The 22277-nt window shown below is 51.0% G+C and overlaps 1 protein-coding gene across 4 annotated transcripts; it reads left to right on the forward strand.

Annotated features, from left to right (window-relative positions):
* Positions 1–1397: 1397 nt before the first annotated feature.
* On the forward strand, positions 1398–22086 carry Cdan1 (codanin 1). Of its 4 annotated transcripts, none has more exons than XM_048332882.1 (28): positions 1398–1531; positions 1743–2233; positions 2424–2630; positions 2817–2986; positions 3082–3195; positions 3279–3357; positions 3708–3828; positions 3986–4095; positions 4462–4551; positions 5315–5390; positions 6300–6505; positions 6784–6904; positions 7033–7179; positions 7305–7471; positions 15416–15503; positions 15677–15766; positions 15924–15978; positions 16181–16314; positions 16392–16495; positions 16685–16843; positions 17146–17209; positions 17342–17420; positions 17544–17692; positions 18577–18684; positions 19010–19073; positions 19180–19361; positions 19840–19947; positions 21048–22086. In XM_048332882.1, the coding sequence occupies exons 1-28, from the start codon at positions 1442–1444 to the stop codon at positions 21171–21173; spliced, it is 3699 nt and encodes a 1232-aa protein (XP_048188839.1). In that variant the 5' UTR covers positions 1398–1441; the 3' UTR covers positions 21174–22086. The 4 variants fall into 4 exon arrangements, 3 of the variants coding, with proteins under 3 accessions (XP_048188839.1, XP_048188840.1, XP_048188838.1); XM_048332883.1 differs by having other exon boundaries at positions 1409–1531; positions 1740–2233; XM_048332881.1 differs by having other exon boundaries at positions 1433–1531; positions 1740–2233; positions 2427–2630.
* The last annotated feature ends 191 nt before the right edge of the window (positions 22087–22277 follow it).

Raw genomic sequence — 22277 nt, forward strand, 5'->3', positions numbered from 1 at the left:
GTACAATGTTTTACGTTCTGTTTTAAAATTATTTTGTATTTTATTTTTATAATCTAGTAATAAAATATTCATTCCGCATGCAAACTCTAGTTCTTAATGTGTGTAATGGTTTGGATTTTAAGACTGGGAAAGTTTTTCTAGTTGATTACAAGAATTACTGGGAGCAGTAGTACTATAAATGCAATACTCTAAAAAAAAAATAAAAAGTGACCAGAAATGACCTAGAAAAAGCAGCCCTGGACAGAATACAAACTAGCTATTCAGTATAAACCAGGGCTCGAGGATAGGAGATTGTTTCCCGGTAAGCACTACTCAGGAGGCAGAGATGTGAGGATTGCGGTTCAAAGCCAGCCTGGGCAGGAAAGTCCCCGAGACTCTTATCTCTAATTAACCACGAGGAAAGGAAGTGGTGCTGTGGCTCCGAGTGACAGAGCGCTCACCTAGAGCCGAGGAGCTCAGGGACAGCGCCCAGGCCCAGAGTTCAAGCCCCACCACTGACCAAGACAGAGTCTCACCTTAACTCAAAGTTCACCATCTCACTGCCTCAACGTCCCCTCTGGGCTACCACCACACTAAGTCAGAAGCTCCTTTTCAGCCCATCGCTGCGGGGGGGGGGGCTCCTGCTGCGCCCCACCTCCCCCGCCCCGCGGGCTCGGGGTGCGCCCGTCCTGCGGCCTGGACTCGGCCTAGCTGCCGTCCCTCAACCTCTCCACCCGCGGCTGGACCCCAGAGCCGCGCCCCCAGCTTCTTCCCGCCCTCCCCCCCGCCCCCCCCGCCGGCTCCGATCTGTGATTCTCAGGCCGGAGCCTCCGCAGCAGCTCACTGCGGAGCAGGGCCCGGGGGGCGCGGTTTCTTGGGCCGGGCCCTGAGGCCGGGCGCCCAGCACCTAGCTCCCCGAGGCGAGTCCGGGGTGCGCGCGGAGCTCCCCGCACCGCCCTGGGAAAGGTCAGGCAGGGGGTGGAGCCGGCCGGAGCGCCCGGGGAAGCCCGGGCCGGGGTGTGGGGAGTCGGCCCGGAAGAAAAGCCAAGGCCCAGCAAGTTGGGTGGAACTTCGGAGTGGCTCCGGGCTGGGGGCTAACGGAGAAAACCTCCCACCTGCGGGGCGGGGTTTCCTGCGGCAGAAGACAGTCGGCGTCTCCTTTTAAATCGCTCACCTTCCCGGTCGGCCTGGGTGCGCCCGGTCCCCGGCCCGGCGGGGCCCGGCCTCGCCCCGGGGCGGAGGCGGACCGCGGGGGTTTAAGCGTGGCGCCCGGAGCGAGGGCCGGCCCGGCCCCGCCTCCCGGCGGCCCCGCCCACGCCCGGCCCCGCCTCCCGGCGGCCCCGCCCACGCCCGGCCCCGCCCCGCCTCCAACGGTCACTTTTCGGCTGCCGGCCCCGCCCCCGCCGGGCCGCACTTGGCGCGCCTGCGCCTGCGCAGTCGCCACGGAGCGCCGGGGACCGGGATGGCGGCCGTTTTGGAGTCGCTTCTGCGAGAGGAGGTGTCGGTCGCAGCCGCGGTGCGGTGGGTCGCGCGCGGCACCCCGAGTTCCGAGGTAACGGCGCCAACGCGTTCCCAGGGGCGCCCGGAAAGAGCTTCCCGCGGGGGACAGCGCCTCTCCGGAGGCGGCCGGGCAGCAGCCGGCCTGGGGCCGAGCGCGCTCCGAGGGGAGCCGCCTGGCCGCGCGCCCCGCCGCCCCGCGGCCGCCCCGCCGCCCCGGCCCGCGCCTCACCCGCCCGCTTCTCCTTCCCCCCCCCCCCCAGGAGAGCCCCGGGGAGGCGGCCGTGCTCAGCTCGCTCGGGCCGCTGCGGAAGGAGTTCGTGCCGTTCCTGCTGAACTTCCTGCGGGAGCAGAGCAGCCGCGTCCTCCCTCAGGGCCCCTCGACCCCCGCCAAGACCCCGGGCGCCTCGGCGGCGGTGCCGGGGAGGCCCGGGGGCGCGTCGCGGGGCGGCCGCGGGGCGCGCAGCCAGCTCTTCCCCGCCGCCGAGCCCCCGGGCCCCGCCGCCGAGGCGCCTCCCGCCCGCCGCGGGGGCCGCCGACGGGGGCCCGGGGGGCCGGCCCGGGAGCGCGGGGGAGGCCGCGGCCCCGGGGGCCCGGACGAGGGCGTCGGCGGGGACAGCCTGCCCTGGCCCGGCGCCCGGAGGCCTAGGGGCTCGGGCAGCCCCAGCAGCCCCGGGCTGGCGCGCGCCGATCCACCCAACCTCAGCAACCTGGAGGAGTTCCCTCCCGTAGGCTCGGTCCCTCCCGGCCCCGCAGGGTGAGCAGATGGGTGGCGGGAAGTGTCAGGGCTGTGCTTCGCTGTGCGGTGGTCTGGAAGGAGGTTAAGGGGTGTGGTGGTGGCGGAGGGGCGGGGGGGGGGTGGTGGCGGCGGCCGTCGCGAGAGGCCCAGCTGTTGTGGCTAGAAATTAGAGAGAGAACGAAAGCAGACAACCTGTGGCTACTCTCAGCAGGACGAAGCCTTCTCGCAGGATCAACCCAACTCCGGTGAGCGAAGAGCGGTCACTGTCCAAGCCCAAGACCTGCTTCACCTCACCCCCAATCAGCTGTGTCCCCAGTTCCCAACCCTCAGCCCCGGACACTAGCCCTCCGGGCCTTGGCCTTCCCCCGGGGTGCGGAAGTCTGCAAGAGGAGCGGGAGATGCTCAGGAATGAGCGGTATGGCCTTGCCGCTCCCTGGGATGTCAGCCTCCTCCCTGGTGGGGGAACCTGCAGGGCTCCCCCCCCCCCCCAACCCCTGAAATTGCTGTTTCCCCTAGGGGACTTCTTGGTTTGCCTCGTGGGCTGTTCCGATCTTGTCTGGGTAGCCAGCCTTCTGCTCATGACCTCTCTCTGTCCCCATAGCTGTAAGCAGCTGCAGCCGCCACCCACCCCTGCCTGTCCCACCCCAGAATCAGGGTCTCCTGTCCCCCACCGGACAGGAAGCCTCTCTGCAGAACCTGCTGACCCTGCCAGAGTGTCTTCCCGCCAGCGCCTGGAGCTGGTAGCCCAAGTCTACTCCTCATGCATTGCTGGTGAGCCCGGAGCAAAGGGAGCTGTAAACCCGAGGGTAGGAGGAGAGTGGGTGAGGCAGTGAGAACTGAGCCTTGGGATTCCCTTTTCTACTCAGAGAACCTGGTACCCAACCTATTCTTGGAGCTTTTCTTCGTCCTTCAGCTCCTTACTGCCCGGAGGATGGCGGCGGCCAAGGACAGTGACCTTGAATCGAGTCCAGGTGCCCTAGGTCAGTGAGCAAGCATCATTTGGAGAAATGGGCTCTGTAGATGGTACAGTCAGTCCTTAACTGATAGCTCGTTATGGTCCTAGATTCCTTGGAAAGCCCACTGTTCCTGAGCATCCATGACTGTGTCTTCTTTGCAGTGCAGGTTTTGGAGCATCAGTTTCAGTGAGTTTCTCTGACTGAGGCCTTTGGGACTTATTCTCACTGTGTGGCTCTCCTCACTTGAGATGAGGCTTCTGCTCAACACAGCCGCGGGGCCCTAGACCTTTCCCCTCTGTAACATTTAACCTTATAATTGTCGAGGCTATGAATGTAAATAGGCCTGGCGGCTGACATTTGTGTTTATGGCTAATATTCCTGAACTGCTTGCTGTTGGCTTGATCCCTGCTCCATGAGTTTTTGTTGCTCCATCATATTGATTCTTGGCTCGTGACCTTGCTGTATATACCTGGGCTTACACACCTGCTGGGGTGTGCAGATCCCAGTTTGGGTCATATGTGCTCTTTTCTCCGCAGAGTTCTTTCCTACTTGGATAAAGGGACCTTAAAGCTGCTGGCTGAGAACGAGCGGCTGCTCTGCTTCTCACCGGCTCTGCAAGGCCGCCTTCGAGCTGCCTATGAGGGCAGTGTTGCCAAGGTAGTGACCCCAGACCCTGCCCTTTCTAGCATTCATCAACTGTGACCACCCACTCATAACCCCTAACGGCCATGGGGGCTAACGGTAGGGGTAAGGGGTGACGTTCTCTGAGCGTGACTCGCAGGTTTTAGTTCCTGATGTCTCTTCTGTGTTTTAGGTCTCTCTGGCCATGCCGCCCTCTGCTCAGGCTGTCTCCTTTCAGCCAGAAACTGACAATCGTGCTAACTTCTCCAGTGATCGAGCCTTTCACACTTTTAAAAAACAGAGGTGAAAAGAAATGGGAACCGTTGGGGAGGGGGATGGGCAGCTGTTGTGTATTCATAGAAATGTGATGTGCCAGTCAGCATAAGAGCCACTGACTGTGCTCAGTTAATGCATGTGAACTTGAACTCTGAGCTCAGCCAGCCTTCTCAACTATTATGACTGGTCTTGGGGTTCTCAGATGAGAGTGTCAGGTCAGGAGGCATGTGGTGCATTACTCTGTGTCTCCGGCATTACCGTCAGTAGAGGACTTTGGAGGAGTATGACTGGATAGGTCTATCCCCAGCCTTTCAAATCAGGGAAGGCACTGTTAGAAACAAGTTGGGGGCAGCTGTGACTTGAGTTGATCCTGCATTCTTGTGTGTCTTTCAGGGATGTGTTTTATGAGGTACTTCGAGAATGGGAAGATCGTCATGAGGAGCCTGGCTGGGATTTTGAAAAGGGCTTGGGCAGCAGGATAAGGTGAGTGAATAGCCAGCCCCTGGTCAACTTGTCTTCCAGCTTCTGACAGCTAATAGCTTAGTGTGGTGCTTGGGGAGCTAATTGGAGGAAAGCCTCCCCTGCTTCTTGCAGTGCAAAGCTCTAGTTATTGACAAATCTGCCCGGATTCCTAAGTTACTATGTCTGCAGCCCCTTGCACATGTTCTGTAATGACATACTCTTTGGGAGTGTAAAGCTTCGATCCAAGTTGCTTGAAACTTGGCCCAGGTGACTGGCACAACTTCAACTTCTGTTTTCTCTACCATTGATTAGTTTGCTGCCATTAGTTAGTAGGCTGCAAAACAGGTGTCCTGGGCTGGGCATATGGCCTAGTGGCAAGAGTGCTTGCCTCCCACACATGAAGCCCTGGGTTCGATTCCCCAGCACCGCATATATAGCAAAGGCCAGAAGTGGCGCTGTGTGGCTCAAGTGGCAGAGTGCTAGCCTTGAGCAAAAAGAAGCCAGGGACAGTGCTCAGGCCCTGAGTCCAAGCCCCAGGACTGGCAAAAAAATGTTAAAAAAAAAAAAAGTGTCCACTGGCCACCTAGCTCCCATGTTGATCATAAAGCTCACAGGCATATAGCGTGGCCAGAAGACCTGAGAGGACATTGGTACTGAGGGAAATATCTCTTGCCTTCTCCCAAGTCCTTTTGCAGGCCAACTCTGGCAGAGAACTACTCAAGTCTTTAGTCATTGGTCCAAAGATATCGCTCTCTCTCTCTCGCCCTCGCCTCTTATTCCGCAGAGCCATGATGGGTCAGCTCTCAGCAGCCTGCAGCCACAGCCACTTTGTGCGGCTTTTCCAGAAGCAGCTTCTTCAGGTAATAGGAGACGAGTCTCCAGTGGCCAGCTACAGCGGAGAGCTCTGCACAGAGGGGAGAGACAGGGCATTTGCTAGAGTGGAAGGGGAAATTTTGAATATTGAAAGCTGAGTGAGCAGAAGAAAAAAAGATGGAATACTCTCTGCCCTATGTTGAGGATGCACGTACTAGTCAGGCTTCTCAAAAATCCCTGCTCTAGTCACCTAGCTCTACGCAGGTGCTGGTGGCTCATATCTGCATCCTACCTACTCAGGAGGCTAAGACCTGAGGATCCAGCTACAAAGCCAGCCGAGGCAGGAGTGTTCGTGAGACTCTTCTCTAACCACAAAAAATTGTGGAATTGTGGTCCAGGTGGTAGAGTGCCAGCCTTGAAAGAAAGAGCTAAGGGACAGGGCCCAGGGCACGCGCGCACACACGCACAAAGACAAAATCTTAGCTCTGGGGATCGTTGGCAGGTTCTTTTTTTTTTTTTTGGCCAGTCCTGGGGCTTAGACTCAGGGCCTGAGCACTGTCCCTGGCTTCTTCCCGCTCAAGGCTAGCACTCTGCCACTGAGCCACAGCGCCGCTTCTGGCCGTTTTCTGTATATGTGGTGCTGGGGAATCGAACCTAGGGCCTCGTGTATCCGAGGCAGGCACTCTTGCCACTAGGCTATATCCCCAGCCCACGTTGGCAGGTTCTTAACCGTGCAGTTTAAGATTGCCCATCTTTAGAACAAAAATAACTCTATAAGAGCCGCCCCCCATCCCTGCAGTGCTTGGGATGAGAACCTAGAATGTTGCTCATATTAAGCATGCACCCCTATACGTAGTCCACCCACCTCTCCTGGCTTTGTGTTCAGTTCTTCTCTGTACTATCTTCTTGGGCTTACTTGTTTTTACTTTATTTTTCTCCTCCTCCCGCCATCCCAGATGTGTCAGAGCCCTGGTGGTGCTGGGGGCCCTGTCTTGGGGGAGGCTCCAGATGTGTTGAATATGCTGGGCGCTGACAAGCTGGGGCGGCTGCGGCAGCTGCAGGAACGACTTGTGGCCCCTCAGAGTAGTGGGGGACCCTGCCCACCCCCAACCTTCCCCGGCTGTCAAGGCTTCTTCAGGGACTTCATCCTGAGTGCCAGCAGGTAAAGGTCCCCTGAGTGTTTTTGCAGGGCAAGGGTTAGGGTGTTGCTTCCCAAAAGGGCTGGTCTGTTCCCCCTCTTGCCTGCAGTGTGACAGGGTGGGTCTAGGTGATTCAGACTCCTGGTTCACTCTGACTCCATTTCCTTTCCCTTTCTGGTAAGGTCTTTGTTCCTTGGCCTCCCGGGCAACATTGTATATGTTTTCTGAGGGCACTTCTTGATGATGGTTTTCCCTGCATACTTTTCCAGTGCTGTTCTTCTCCTCCCCCCTCCCCCCCCAGCTTCCAGTTTAATCAGCATCTCATGGATAGTCTGAGCTTGAAGATCCGGGAGCTCAATGGCCTTGCCCTGCCCCAGCACGAGCCTGGTGATGAAGATGGGGAGTCAGATGTAGACTGGCAGGTTAGAAAACAACAGGGAGATAATGGGGTCTGCCCTCAGGGAAGGGTTATTCAGGGAAAACTTGGTAGATTTGGAATTTAGAAACCACATGCTTATTAAGACCTTTTGCTTCTCTTGATTCCCTGCAGGGTGAAAGGAGACAATTTGCCATGGTGCTTCTTAGCCTAAGACTCTTGGCTAAATTTCTGGGCTTTGTGGCTTTTCTGCCGTATCGGGGGCCTGAACCACCTCCAACCCGTGAGCTTCAAGACTCCATTCTGGCCCTCAGGAGCCAGGTGAGTGAGTGGGCCCTAGCAGGGACGTGGAACTGGGAGGACCGGCCAGACGTGGAGGCCGTCCAAGAAGTCTGGTAGGTCAGCTGGCCGGAGCCTACCCTCCGACTGAGTCCCAATTCTCCCAGGTCCCTCCTGTCCTGGATGTGCGAGCTCTGCTGCAGCAGGGGCTGCAGGCTGGACGGGCCGTGCTTACCGTGCCCTGGCTGGTAGAGTTCCTCTCCTTTGCGGACCACATCGTCCCTTTGTTGGACTATTACCGGAGCATTTTTAGTCTCCTGCTGCACCTGCATCGGTGAGTTGAGAAGGGCTAATGAAGTGTGCTTAGGCCTGTTACTTAACAAAGCCTACATGGGTCTCCAGCCGTGGAAAAGAGACAGGATTTGTCACAGACCTTGGGCAGTTTGCCATTTCCTTTCCTATGTTCCACCTGACACAGACCACATAGGACAGTCCACGAAGAAGCCCACTTGTAGCCGACACCCATTATCTCTGTAGTTGCAGAGTAGTTTCAGTTCAGGAAGTCAGTTGCGTACGATGCATCTTGATCAGTATGACCCCATCCATCCCTCTCGCGCGACCCCATCCATCCCTCTCGCGCGACCCCATGCATAACCTCGCATCATGTGGTTCCATTCTCACATATGTACATTGAATGTAATGCTGCATTTGCCCACCCTCCCTCTCCCCATGGCTTCCCTCTCCTGACAGGACACGTTTCAGCTTCTTGGTGGTTTTTTTTTGGTTGTTGTTTTGTTTTTGTTTTTTGCCAGTCCTGGGGCTTGGACTCAGGGCCTGAGCACTGTCCCTGGCTTCTTCTTGCTCAAGGCTAGCACTCTGCCACTTGAGCCACAGCGCCACCTCTGGCCGTTTTCTATATATGTGGTGCTGGAGAATCGAACCCAGGGCTTCATGTATAGGAGGCAAGCACTCTTGCCACTAGGCCATATTCCCAGCACCTTGGTATTTGTTTTGTTAAACGGTTCATTAGTTGTTCAGAGGAGTTATGCCTTGGGAATCCTCCCGAGTATATTATGCTTTGTGTATATATGTATTTGACCCTGTATACATCTTTTTTTTTGCCAGTCCTAGGGCTTGAACTCAGGGCCTGGGCACTGTCCCTAAACCTCTTTGTGCTCAAGGCTAGCACTCTGCCACTTGAGTGAGAGCATCACCTCTGAACCCATAGCCTCACGCATGCTAGGCAAGCACTCTACCACTAAGCCATCTTCCCAGCCTGACCCATGTATAATTTAGATCTAACTCCCATGTATGAAAGAAAACAGGCCATTTGTCACTCTGATTCTGAATTACTTTGCTTAACATTTTTTTTTTCTAGGTTTGTCTATGTGCCTGAAAATGACATTTTTTCTGAACAGTAAAATTCCTGTGTGTGTGTGTGTGTCCTCCACTCCCTTTCACATTTTCTTGATCCATTATTTCTCTGTTGTAGGACATCTGTGACTTGGCTTTGGTGAATAGTGCAGCAGTGAACATGGACATGCAAATGTCTTTACCTGTATCCTGACTTGCAATGTTCTGGGTAGATGTGCCAGAATGGTATCACTAGATTGGAGGGAGGTTCTATGTTTAGTTTTTGAGAAATGTCCAAACTGCCTTCAAAAGTGGTTGTCTATAGTTTATATTACGACCAGGTGTAATGGTTTTTTTTTTTTTTTTCTCCACATCCCTGCTAGCATTTGTTATTGTTCATATGCTTGATGATGGCCATTCTGACTGGGGGGAAACTAAATCTCCTTTCTTCCTTTTTTTAGTACTGGTCTTGAAGCTTGAACTTGGGTCTGGGCACTGTCCCTGAGCTTTTTTGCTCAAAGCTAGCACACTATTACTTGAGCCACAGCTCCACTTCTGGCTTTTGTGGTACTTACTTTGGTACTTAATTGGAGCCTAGGCTGCCTTCTAACCATAGTCCTCCGATCTCAGCTTCCAGAGTAGCTAGGATTACAGACATGAGCCACATCATCTTGGCTTCAGTGTTGTTTTGATTTATATTTCCTTTATGCCCAGAGAGGTAGAGCATTTCTTCATGTGTATTGGCCATTTTTACTACTTCTTAGAAATCTATTTAGTTCCTTTGCCTAGTTATTGGGTTGACTCTTTCAGGGTTTAGTTTCTTGAGCTCCTTATAGATATTCTATATATCAGGCCCTTGTCAGATGTATCAATGTACAAAGGAGATCAATGTGCAAAGGAGATCTGCCATTCTGTAGGCTGTCTTTTAGCTTAGTGACTATGTCCTTCACTGTGCAGAAACATTTCACCTTAATCCAGTCACATTTGTCTATTTTCTTTCCAATTTGCTGAGCTCCTGAAATTCTAAGAAAGTTCCTGCCTATGCCAGTTAGATCTAATCTACCTCCTCCTTCCTGTAGCAGTTTCAAGGTTCCAGGTCTTAGACTGAGATCTTGGATCTTTATTAGTACAAAGTGATAGGCAGGGATCTAGTCAGTCTTCTGCATACAGGTGTCCAGTTTTCCCAACACATGTATTCCCAGCCTCCCAACACTTGTATTGATAAGGCTTTTTTTTTTCCCAAGATATATTTTTCACTCTCGTCAAATATTAGATGGCTTTAAGCATAAAAAATTTATGTCTAGGGCTGGGAATATGGCCTAGTGACAAGAGTGCTTGCCTCCCATATATGAAGCCCTGGGTTCAATTCTCCAGCACCACATATATAGAAAACGGCCAGAAGAGGCGCTGTGGCTCAAGTGGTAGAGTGCTAGCCTTGAGCAAAAATAAACCAGGGACAGTGCTCAGGCCCTGAGTCCAAGCCCCAGGACTGGCCAAAAAAAAGACACGTGTGTGTGTGTGTCCAGTGTATTCCATCAGTCTTCAGACCTATATTTATTTCAGTACCCATCTGGTTCTATAGCTCTGGAGTAAAGTTTGAAGTCTGGAATTGTGATACATCCAGCACTGCTACTTAAGCTACAGCTTAACTTCAGCTTTCTTTGGTGGTAAACTAGAGATAAGAGTCTCATACATTTTCTTGCCTGAGCAGGCTTCAAACCTCAGTCCTCATATTTCTGTCTTTTGAGTAGTTAGGATTATAGATGTGAGCCATTGACATAAAGCTATATTACCTTTTTTTTTTTTTTTTTTTTTTTTTAAACCGAGGTTAACAAGAAAGCTGTTTGGGGCCTTTTGTGTCTTTGGGTTTGGGGATTCCCCACCCCCACCCCCACCCAATCCTGGGGCTTGAACTCTGGGCCCTGGGCTCTGTCTTGGGCTTCTTTGGCTCAAGGCTAGCACTCCCATTTGTGCCACAGCGCCACTTCTGGCTTTTTCTGAGTAGTTTATTAGAGATAAATCTTACCACCTTATCTGCACGGGCTGGCTTCAAACTGTGATCCTCAGAGCTCAGCCTCCTGAGATAGGATTACAAGTGTGAGCTACCAATATTTGGCTGAGTTTTCATAGTATTTTCTCTACCTTTGTAGAGGGTATTGTATTGACTTTGTAGATTGCCTTTGTCACTATGGCCATTTTCATGATATTACATTCTGCTACTCCATGAACATGAGTGATCTTTTCACTTCCTGATGTCTTCAGTTTCTTTGTTCAGAGTTTTGTAGTTTTTGCTACAGAAAGTCCTTTACTTCCATGTTTAGATTTACTCCTAAGTATTTTTAAGGCTACTGCAAATAGAATTGATTTCCTTGTCTGCTCATTGTTAGTATACAGAAAATGTGGGTTGTTTCTATCCTACTTTGCCATAGGTATTTATATTTATCAGTCTAGGAGCTTGAAAGGAGATAATCTGTAGGGTCCTTTAGATGTAAGATCATACCATCTGAAAATAGTTTGACCTCTTCCTTCCCTATTTGGGGCAAGTTTTGTTTATTTATTTATTTATTTTTGGCCAGTCCTGGGCCTTGGACTCAGGGCCTGAGTACTGTCCCTGGCTTCTTTTTGCTCAAGGCTAGCACTCTACCCCTTGAGCCACAACACCACTTCTGGCCATTTTTTATATATGTGGTGCTGAGGAACCCAGGGCTTCATGTATATGAGGCAAGTACTCTTACCACTAGGCCATGTTCCTAGCCCCTTCCTTCTCTATTTGGATGCGCAGTCTTTTTCTTGTCTTACTGATCTGGCTAGGAATTCTTGAAAAGGTGTAGAAAACGTGGACATCCTTATCATTCTTGATTTTAGAGGAAATGGTTTGTTTTTCACCATTTAGTGTGATGTTGGCTGTAGGTCTGTCATGTATACAGCCTTTATTATACTGAGTGAGGTATGTTCATTCTATTTCTACCTAGCTTCTCCAGAGCGTTTTGCCATAAATAGATGTTGGATTCTATTAGAGATTTTGTTTTGTTGCCAGTCCTAGGGCTTGAACTTGGGCCTGATTGTGAGCTTTTGTGTTCAAGGCTGGTGCTCTACCACTTTGAGCTACAGCTCCATTTGCAGCTTGAATCGGATGGACTTTCCTGCTGAGGCTGGTTTGGACCATGATTCTCAGATCTCAGCATAAGACACTGACGTCCAGCTGTTGAAGGCTTTTTCTGTATCTGTTGAGATGATCATGCAATTCTTGTCTTTAGCCCTGCTAATGTGCTGTGTTGTGTTTATTGATTTACAGATATTGAATGAGACTTGTTGTATTGAATGAAACCGACTTAAATCATATTGCATGATTTTTAAGTTCAATTTGGTTAGCAAGATTTTATTATGGTTTTTATCAGAGATTGGTCTAGTTAGGTCTTTTTGTTAGGTCCTTGTCTGGTTTTAAGATGAATATAACTTAGGTTTCGTATGATGAATTTGGTAGTGATCCTTCCTTTTGTCACAAGTGTGAGGGGTGTTGATGTTAGCCCTTTAAAGATCTTATAGAATTAAGTTGTGAATCTGTCAGGACCCAGACTTCTGTTGGGAAACTATTACTGCTTCAAACTTATTGCTTGTTATGGCTCCGTATAAATGTTTTATATCTTCCTGGTTAACCTTTGCCAGCTCATGTCTCTCTGGAAATTTATCCCTTTCTAGATTTTCCAACTTACTTGAGTGTAGATTTTCAAAGTAATCCTTCATAATTTTTTGGATTTCTTTGGTATTTGTGTTTTTTTCATTTCTAATTTTGTTGACTTGCTCTCCCTTCTTCCCTAACCCACCCCCTTTTTTGCTCAAGGCTAGCACTTTACTACTTGAGCCAAACTCCGCTTCTGGCTTTTTGGTGCTTAATAGGAGGGCAGAGTCTCAGGGACTTTCTTGCCACAACTGACTTCAAACTATAGTCAGGTCTCTTGAGTCAGATCTCAGCCTCCTGAGTAACTAGGATTACAAATATAAGCCACCAATGCCTCCCTGTTTTTGGTAATCAGACTAGGGGTTTACTAATGTTACTTTTTATTTTTATTTTTTCAAAGAATCAGCTTGTCTCATTCTTTGTATAGCTGTGAGTTTTTTGTTTTGGAGGGTTTTTTTAACTACTTTATTTTTCTGCCCTTAGTTTTATTAAGTCTACTAGTTTGAGGTTAGGTTTTAGTTCCATTAGGTTATTTACTTCAGCATGCTCTATGTAGGCACTTATAGCTTAAACTGCTTGAAGCTTGTACTACCTTTGCTGTATTCCAGAGGTTCTGATAGGATGTGCTTTCATTTTCATTGTTGTGCAGGTTTGTATTTTGTTTTGTTTTGGTCCTGGGCACTCTCCCTGACCTTTTTTTTTTTTTTTTTTTTTTGCCAGTCCTGGGGACTGGACTCAGGGCCTGAGCACTGTCCCTGGCTTCCTTTTGCTCAAGGCTAGCACTCTGCCACTTGAGCCACAGCGCCACTTCTGGCCGTTTTTTTTCTGTATATGTGGTGCTGGGGAATCGAACCCAGGGCCTCATGTATATGAGGCAGGCACTCTTGCCACTAGGCCATATCCCCAGCCCCTGAACTTTTTTTTTTTAACTTAAGGCTAGTGTTGTACCACTTGAGACACAGCTCCACTTCCAGCTTTTTAGTGGTTAATTGGAGATACAAGCCACCAGTGCCCAGCTGAAGAGATTTTTTTCAAACATTTTTAAAAATGTGATCCAACTGTTATTGGACTGGGGACAAGAGTACTATGAAAGTGAGACTGGGAGAAGAGATTAAGTAGGTAAGCAGGAGTCTTATACTAAAGGTCAAGTAGGAGGAAGAAATGAAGAGAGAAAAAGGCCAATTAGAAGAAACGGCAGGCACTGTAATCCTAGCTCTTTAGGAGGCTGAGACCTGAGGATTGTAGTTTGAAGCCAGCCTGGGCAGGAAGGTCCCTGAGACTCTTATCTCTAACCACCAGAAAATGAAGCGGCACTGTGGCTGAAAGTGGGTAGAGTGCTAGCCTTGAGCAAAAAGAGCCCAAGGACAACACCCAGGCTCTGAGTTCAAGCCGTACATAGGACCAACAAAAAAAACTTACAGAGAGGGTTGAAGTCCAGTTTTTTTTGTGTTGTTTTTGTTGTTTTCTTTAATAATGGTAACATTCATTTATTTGCAATTTTATGCTAAACTTATTCCCATGCCATAAGTTTTTGTTTCTTCAGTTTCTTCTGGGATCCTTTTTTTCTGTGCAACTTCCTCTTCTGGTTTAGGAGCAGTCTGCTCCTTTTCAGTGAGGATCATCTCAGTGTGGCAGGGGGAGCTCATGGATGGGTTAATCCCACCATGCATCTTGGGTGCTTTGTTCACCTGGATGTGTTCAATGAGTCTACATCTAAACCCTTCAGTTCAGCATTACTCTGCATTCTTAAGCATATGCAGCAGAAATTCAGCACTCTTTTTGGGCCACCGACTGTCTGGCCTGGGCACACCTGCCGACTCCACCATTTTAACGCCGGAAGGGCACACATGGCTTCTTTAAAGTGACATATTTCAGGTATTTGATAGCTTTTCAGATATGCATACCCTTGATGGCCTGGGCTGTTTCTCTGGTGTTCTTAAAGTGAACACGAAGATTTTGAACCTCGTGACTTGCATGATTTTGTGGGGTTTTCTGGGTCTAGGGAGTAGCAGACCATTTTCACAGGTCACCTCAGGCCGCTTACAGAAAGAGCTGTTGTCCTGAACTCAAACTTGAACTCAGGGCCTGGGCACTGTCCTTGAGCTTTTTTTGCTCAAGACTAGCACTCTACCACTTGAGCCAAAGGGCTACTTCCAGCCTTTTTCTGTTTATGTGGTACTGAGCAAGCACTCTACCCTTAAGCCACATTCCCAAAGTCCTGGTTCTTACATGAACAGTTACAGGTTGTGATGTTGGGCTTTTACTTCCTTCCCCTAGAGGACCTTGATTGGGGGAGGGCCTCAGAGTTGAAGCTGCTGGCAGGTGCTTGCTGCTTCTGTTGTTGGACTCAGCAGGGAGTTCAAGGCTGCACTGCTGCCAGATAGCCTCAGCCTTTATTACATGGTTCCCTATGTCAGTTCTTTTTTTTTTTTTTGGCCAGTCCTGTGGCTTGGACTCAGGGCCTGAGCACTGTCCCTGGCTTCTTCTTGCTCAAGGCTAGCACTCTGCCACTTGAGCCACAGCGCCACTTCTGGCCATTTTCTGTATATGTGATGCTGGGGAATTGAACCTGGGGCCTCATGTATACGAGGCAAGCACTCTTGCCCCAGGCCCTATGTCAGAGTTCTTTGAGCTATGTTAGGGGCACACACCTCCCCTCCATGTGCCTGATTTCTGGGTCCAACAGCCAAGACCCTGAAGTTTCCCCTTGGTGTGGGTAGATTGGGGCTTTTGCAGCCCAGGTTACTGGGTAGCTCCTGTGCCTGCTATTTGCTGGCCTTGTCAAGTGTTTGACCTCGGCAGGCCACGGTGGCTACCTCTGGTGTTTGGGCTCCTGGAGAAGCACTCCCAAGACAGCAGTTTTCCCCCGTCCCAGGGCACAGGGGACCCACGGAGTCTATCCCAGGCGTCTCTGGCCTCCCCTGGCTGTGTGAGCAGTCAAGGTTGTTCTTGCTGAGCTCTCTGCAGGCTATGCAGCACTCCACCTACTTCCTAAGGATTTCTTTCTCTGTGCCTTTCTGGGTCTACCTTCCTTGCATGTCTTAACATCCTTTCTTCTTCCCCTCATGAATCTGATGCTGGCTTATGGCACATAATTGTGAATTATTTCAGTGACATCTTTGAGAGGTATCGATTGACCTATAAGTGGGACTTGAACTCACTGCCTAGGGCTGGCACTTCCCCTGGGGCTGCACGTCCACCTCAGACTCCTCATCACATTCATACCGTGCATCATCTCTCTTCCAGGAGCTTGGTCTTATCGCGAGAGAGTGAAGGGGAGATGTGCTTCCTGAACAAGCTGCTCCTGCTTGCTGTCCTGGGCTGGCTTTTCCAGGTGGGCAGAGAGATGGTCCAGACGGGGCTAAGGGCGGCTACTGCAGCCGAGGGGAGAGCACTGGTATCCAAGCAAGGGAGGGACGGAGAGAGTAGGGCTCCGAGCACTCTGGCTGTGAGGCTGGAAGCTGCAGTGTCTCATCGCTTGATGAAGCGCCTCTTCTTTCCTGCCAGATCCCAACAGTCCCTGAAGACTTGTTCTTTCTGGAAGAGAGTCATGGGGATGCCTTTGAGGTAGATCCAGTGGCTTCAGAGCATGGCTTGGTAAGTGTTGGGGTTCAGCCAGAACCATAACTCTGGGAATAAAGTGAGCTTCACAAGATAGCCTAATCCTTACAAATTCCTATCTGTCCCACTTCTGGGCAATCTGGGCAGGAAAAGCCTGTGTGCCGCCGCCTGATACCCACCCGTTCTTCCCTAGGACAGTATACCTGTGGTGGACCAGCAGCTGCTCTACACCTGCTGCCCTTACATTGGTGAGCACCGGGGGTCTATGGGCATTCATGAACACACCTATGGCACACCAGGTCTTGAAACCCCAACAAGTTGCTCTGCCCTTAGCCCTCCCTCAACCCAGGTGCCCTACCTTCATTATCTACAAGTACTTAAAGTGTAGGATGCCTGCAGGGAGGAAGTGAAGGGTTTTCTGGAATGAGAATTGAAGTTTCCTTGATGCAGGAGAGCTCCGGAAACTGCTCGCTTCATGGGTTTCGGGCAGCAGTGGACGTAGTGGAGGCTTCGTGCGAAAAATCACTCCCACCACCACCACGGGGTTGGGAGCCCAGCTTCCCCAGACCAGCCAGGGGCTTCAGGTAAGGGCAAGGGAGGGAAGGGTACCTAAAGGGAAGCAGAAGGAAGCCCTAATGGTGGTGTTCTTGCTCCACTGTAGGCGCAGCTCGCCCAGGCCTTTTTCCACAACCAGCCACCATCCCTACGCAGGACTGTGGAGTTTGTGGCAGAGAGAATCGGATCAAACTGTGTCAAACACATCAAGTAAGACTGGAGCGAGGGTCCTCATCTCAGTCCCCTTTTAACTGATTCACACTGTTAAACTGAGTCAGGTGAGGGTGGAGGGAAGCTGAAACTGCTTACATCCTCTTGAGGAGAGCTCTGATGTTTTTGGATTTGCAGCCCCTTTCCTACTTAGCCCTTCCAAACATCCCAACTTTGTCCCTGCTCTAGGGCAACGCTGGTTGCAGATCTGGTACGGCAGGCAGAGTCAATGCTCCAAGAGCAACTGGTGACACGGGGACAGGAAGGGGGAGATGCCGCCCAGTTGTTGGAGCTCTTGTGTTCCCAGCTGTGCCCCCATGGAGCCCAAGCATTGACCCAGGGGCGGGAGTAAGAACCACCAGTGTGTTTGGACCTTCTCTCGCTCTCCTTGTCCTCTCCTTCCCCCCCCCCCCCCGCCCCTATAAGTACCCTCTGTTCCATTCCCTATTTCTCCTTCCTCCACCCCGCCCCTTTGTAGGCTGTGTCCTTGGTCACATAGTCCAAATGTTGAATTGGGGGAGTTCCTGTGTTAGGGGTGATGGGAGGGTCTCTCTGTCCTCCTGTACCTGTGGTGGGGCAAGGTGGCGGCTAGTGCTGCCTCCTGAGGCAGAACCTACAAATCCGGTGCACTCAGGAAACTCCCTTTTCAGGTTCTGCCAAAGGAAGAGCCCGGGAGCTGTGCGGGCTCTGCTTCCGGAGGAGACTCCAGCAGCGGTACGTAGGAGGCCTGGAACTTGGCTGGTGGTGGTTGTGCACGTACCTGCTAGCGGGTGTCAGTCCTGGACTCTGGTATCCATCGCTGCACACCTTCCCCTCCCTCCTGACCATGCAGTCATTCTGTCACAGGTTCTGAGCAGTGCAGAGAACATAGCCGTTGGCCTTGCAACAGAGAAAGCCTGCACTTGGCTGTCAGCCAACATCACAGGTGAGGCTATGAAGCAGTTTAAAAAGGTGGTAGTAGGGCTGGCAATAATGACGGGTATAGGTGTCATGGTGAACCCTTGTGCGTGCTAGGGGCACAGTGACCCCATTTCTTTCTCTCTCGCAGCGCTGATTAGGAGGGAGGTGAAAGCGGCTGTGAGTCGCAGTCTTCGAGCCCAGGGTCCTGAGCCGGCCGCCCGTGTGGAACGGAGGGGCTGCTCCCGCGCCTGTGAGCACCACGCTCCCCTCCCCTCCCACCTCATCTCCGAGATCAAAGTACACAGCTCCCCTACTCCCCTTGGCTTCCCCGCCCCTGCTTTGTTTCTGTCCTTCCTCACACCAGTGCCAGGATTTGTAGCAGCTTTCCATGTTGTGATGTCTGCCTAGTTTCTGTTGTTCACTGCTAAGTGGGAAGGTAGGGCAAAACTGAATAGATGTTCCTAGTGTTCTGTTCTAGAATTGTCCAAAAGGGCACGAAGGTAGATTCTGAACACATTATCCACAGATGGTGGTTCATAGCTCTGAAGTGTGATAGACCATTTCTGAAATGTTCTTCCATGTGAGAAGGAAGGAGACAAAAAGTCAGGCTTTCTAGGACAAAGATTAGTATGGGCCAAATTGAGTCTCTCATTTGTTTTCTGTAAAATTTTGTTGAAAATGGTGGCCATCACAGCAAATGGTGTGCTATAACAGCAAAGCTGAGCAGTTGGGACAGAAAGATCTTACAGCCTACAAGGCCTGCATGTGCTGGAGGAGAGAAAGGCGTGTGGCCACTAGACACAGACTCTGAGGATTTCCGTATTGAAGCCGAGATAAACGATGTTCAGTCTGTATTTGATAGGAAAGTTTCCTAAGTGCTTTAACGATGCCCTCTGGAAGCTAGGTAGCTTTGTCCCCAGGTGAGTGACACCTCAAATGTCTGGCAGCACATCGTCCTCAAGCTCTCCTGTGTCATGTTTCCCTCTGGATTATCCACACGGCTGCTTAGCCTGCCTGTTTCATTCTGCCTGAGCCTCAACCCTAGGGACACAGCCCAGTTGCTTCACCCCTAAAGGCCCTATATTCCCTTTCCTTCTACCTTTCTCCACTGGCTGGTCTCCACCCCAAGCCAACTGCTCTCTGGTAGCCTAGGCCGTGAGGTCTCACCCTGCTCTCTGCAGGACGTGCTTTCTCTGGCCGTGGGGCCCCGAGACCCTGAGGAAGGCGTTTCCCCAGAGCATCTGGAGCAGCTCCTTGATCAACTGGGCCAGTGCCTGCGATGCCGCCAGGTGAGGTTTGGCATGTGCCACGTGACAGCTATCTGTGAGTCTTTGTCTTTTTGTTATTGTGGGTCATGGGGCTTGAATTTGAGGCTAGCACTCTTAACACATTGAGCCCCACGGTTCTACTTCCTGTTTTCTGGTGGTTAACTGGAGATAGTGTCTGAAGGGCTTTCTGCCCAGGCTGGCTTTGAACTGCAGTCCTCTGATCTCAGCCTCCTGAATAGCTAGGATTACAGGCATGAGCCAGCCACCATTCTTGTCTCATAAGCAGAGGCCATTGGCCCAGGGCTCGCAGTAAGGATGGTGCTCATGCCTTCCTTCTTTCCCCCAGTTCCTGTGCCCACCTGCTGAGCAACATCTGGCAAAGTGCTCTGTGGAGTTGGCTTCTCTCTTGGGTATGGCTTCTATTAAATCTTACCATTACAAACTGGGTTGGGTACAACCAGGATTGATACAACCTTCTGCCTCTGCTTAAAACTCAGCTGCCTTTCCTTCCCATAGTTGCAGACCAGATCCCTATTCTTGGGCCTCCAGCACAGCACAGGCTAGAGCGAGGACAGGCACGGAGGCTTCTGCACATGCTGCTCTCCCTGTGGAAGGATGACTTCCAGGGGCCAGTTCCACTACAGCTGCTGCTAAGCCCAAGAAATGTTGGGCTTCTGGCAGACACTCGGCCAAGGGAGGTGAGTCACAGACACAGAGGGCATGAAGCCTTAATAACCCTCTGCATTTTTTGTTGGCGGGGGGCAGTTGTGGGGCTTGAACTCTGAGTGCTGTCCCTGAGCTCTTCAGCCAAGGCTAGCACTCTACCACTTTGAGCCACAGTGCCATTTCCAGTTTTCTGGTGGTTAATTGGAGATGAAAGTCTCACAGACTTCCTTGCCTGGGCTGACTTTGAACCATGATCCTCGTATCTCAGCCTCCTGAGTGGCTAGGATCACAGGCATGAGCCACCAGTGCCCAGCTTCTGCACAGATTTTAATGTTCACCACCACCCTTGTCCTAAAGCTTATGAACTGCATTCTCCTTTTATGCTAAAATAAGCTCTTTCCTAGCTTAAAGCCTCCCATTCTTTCTCAACGTCTGCTCTCTGCAGTCTGATCTGCAGCTGTGAGGGTCACTGTCCCCTTCTCACACACTGACCTCTGTGCTGTTTTGCAGTGGGACCTCCTGCTGTTTTTGCTCCGGGAGCTGGTAGAGATGGGTCTCATGGGACGAATGGAGATAGAGGCCTGCCTGGGCAATCTCCATGAGGCCCAATGGCCAGTGGTAAGAACTCCTTATGCCTTTATCATCACATGCAGTGAGAATAGGTCCCATTTGTCCTGAGACAGGGAAAGTGTTACGAATATTAAAAAAAAAAAAAGTCCAGAGCGAAGCTGAGCACCTGTGAGTATGCCTGTAATTCTGCCTACTCAGGAAGCTAAGATTTGCAAATCATGGTTCAAAGCCAGTCCAAGATGAAAAGTTTGTGGTCTGTGAGATTGTTATCTTAATTTACCACCAAAAAGCCAGAAGTAGAGCTGTGGTGCAAAATGGTGGGGTGCTAGCCTTAAGCAAAAAGGCTCAGGGATCGCTCAGGCCCAGCACCAGGAAATAAAAATGGACATTTGTGAGGTAGTCTCACTCTTTGTACCCCAACCTGATGGAGAAGGCAAGCACTAAGGTACAGTGAATGTGCTTTTTTTTTTTTTTTTTTTTGCCAGTCTTAGTGCTTGAACTCTGAGCCTGGGCTTGGGCTCGGGCTCTTTCCCTGAGCTTCTTTTGCCACAGCACCACTTCTGGCTTTTTCAGTATATGTGGTGCTGAGGAATCAAACCCAGGGCTTCATGTATACGAGGCAAGCACTCTACCACTAGGCCACAGTCCCAGCCTATGAATATATAGTTTCAAAACAATGTGGATTTTTAACCCACATTGAACTTTACTTTGAACTAACTACATTAATAATTTCAAGATGAGGGCTGGGGATATGGCCTAGTGGCAAGAGTGCTTGCCTCGTATACATAAGGCCCTGGGTTTGATTCCCCCGCACCATATATACAGAAAACGGCCAGAAGGGGCGCTGTGGCTCAGGTGGCAGAGTGGTAGCCTTGAGCAAAAAGAAGCCAGGGACAGTGCTCAGGCCCTGAGTCCAAGCCCCAGGACTGGCAAAAAAAAAATAATTTCAAGATGAAATATTGTTTGCTTAATAGTAGATGGCTTAACCTCAGCTTCCAGTTGGAGTTACAAGGGTTTCATGTCTATTTCAACATAGAGGGCCTTTGGGGGAGAAAAAAATGTAGATTGTCATCTCACTGATTAGCTAGGACTTGATGCTTAGTCCATCTAAAGATGGACTGTCTAGATCCCACGTCTGTCTTTCCCAGGATTTCTCTGAAGAAGTGGCCACACTGTTCCACTTATTTCTGTCTGAGCCACATCTGCCAGAACCCCAGTTGAGAGCTTGTGAACTGGTGCAACCAAACCGGGGTACGGTGCTGGCTCAGAGCTAGGACTTGGAAGTGGCCCTGTCTGGGCCTCTCACAAGAGCCCCGCCGGCCTGAGCCACAGGAGGCTGACGGCCCGCTGCAGCGTCCCTTGCCGAGGTGGAAGTAGCTGATCTGCAGTGGGACATCCTGCTCTGCTAGGAAGGGAGGACATGGCCGCTGAGCCTCCGTCCCCCAGACTGCAGGCTCGCCACCCAGTCCTAGGAGGAGGAGCGGAGCCGGCCCACAGGGCAATGGTGAAGAAGCCTAGAGACTCCAGACCTGGAGCGGAAGAGCTGAGGTGCAAGCACTTGGTGGCTAAATGAGATCAAGAGTGTCAGTGGTTATCAAGACTCAAGCCTCACTTGCTACGCTAGCATCTCTTAAAACTGCGGTTCTGACAAATGACAGAGGCGAAGGACGTCTACTTAGCATGTAAGGCTAATTAATTAGCACAGATTTTGGGAGTCCACTTTTTTTTGCCATCGGGTGCTGGACTGCTGTTTCCTCATGTGTGCATAACAGGCATTGTAGGATTTACCCAAAATGGTGGACTTCCATCTCTGTGCAGACCCTGTCTCCACCCAGAGACCAAGCACAGGGAAGAACAGTAAGTTTTTTAAGAAAATAAATTTGTTTTCTTTAACAAAGGCTCGGTAGGTCTTACCTGTTTTCCCCCTTTGGAAGGTGGGCTGGCTTTGAGTTGGGAGTTGTAAGCGATGCACATCCATTCTTGGGCCTAGAAGCGTATCTCGTGTGAATTTTGCCATGTGTGCTATTTCCCATGCGATTCCTTCTCATGTATAGCTGAAGTGCTTTTCCATTCAAGCTAGCTTGCTACATTGTGGTGGGCAGCTTCTGTGATGCTGTTTTGTTGAGGATGAAGGGGGTTGATTTGGCTCCAGAAAACTAAAAGCATTATTTTGACAATGTGCATTAAGTTCATTTCTTTTTTTTTTTTTTTTTTTTTGGCCAGTCCTGGGCCTTGGACTCAGGGCCTGAGCACTGTCCCTGGCTTCCTTTTGCTCAAGGCTAGCACTCTGCCACTTGAGCCACAGCGCCACTTCTGGCCGTTTTCTACATATGTGGTGCTGGGGAATCGAACCCAGGGCTTCATGTCTATGAGGCAAG

Source organism: Perognathus longimembris, chromosome 23 (genome assembly GCF_023159225.1).
Source record: "Perognathus longimembris pacificus isolate PPM17 chromosome 23, ASM2315922v1, whole genome shotgun sequence".
NCBI classification, from domain to species: domain Eukaryota; kingdom Metazoa; phylum Chordata; class Mammalia; order Rodentia; family Heteromyidae; genus Perognathus; species Perognathus longimembris.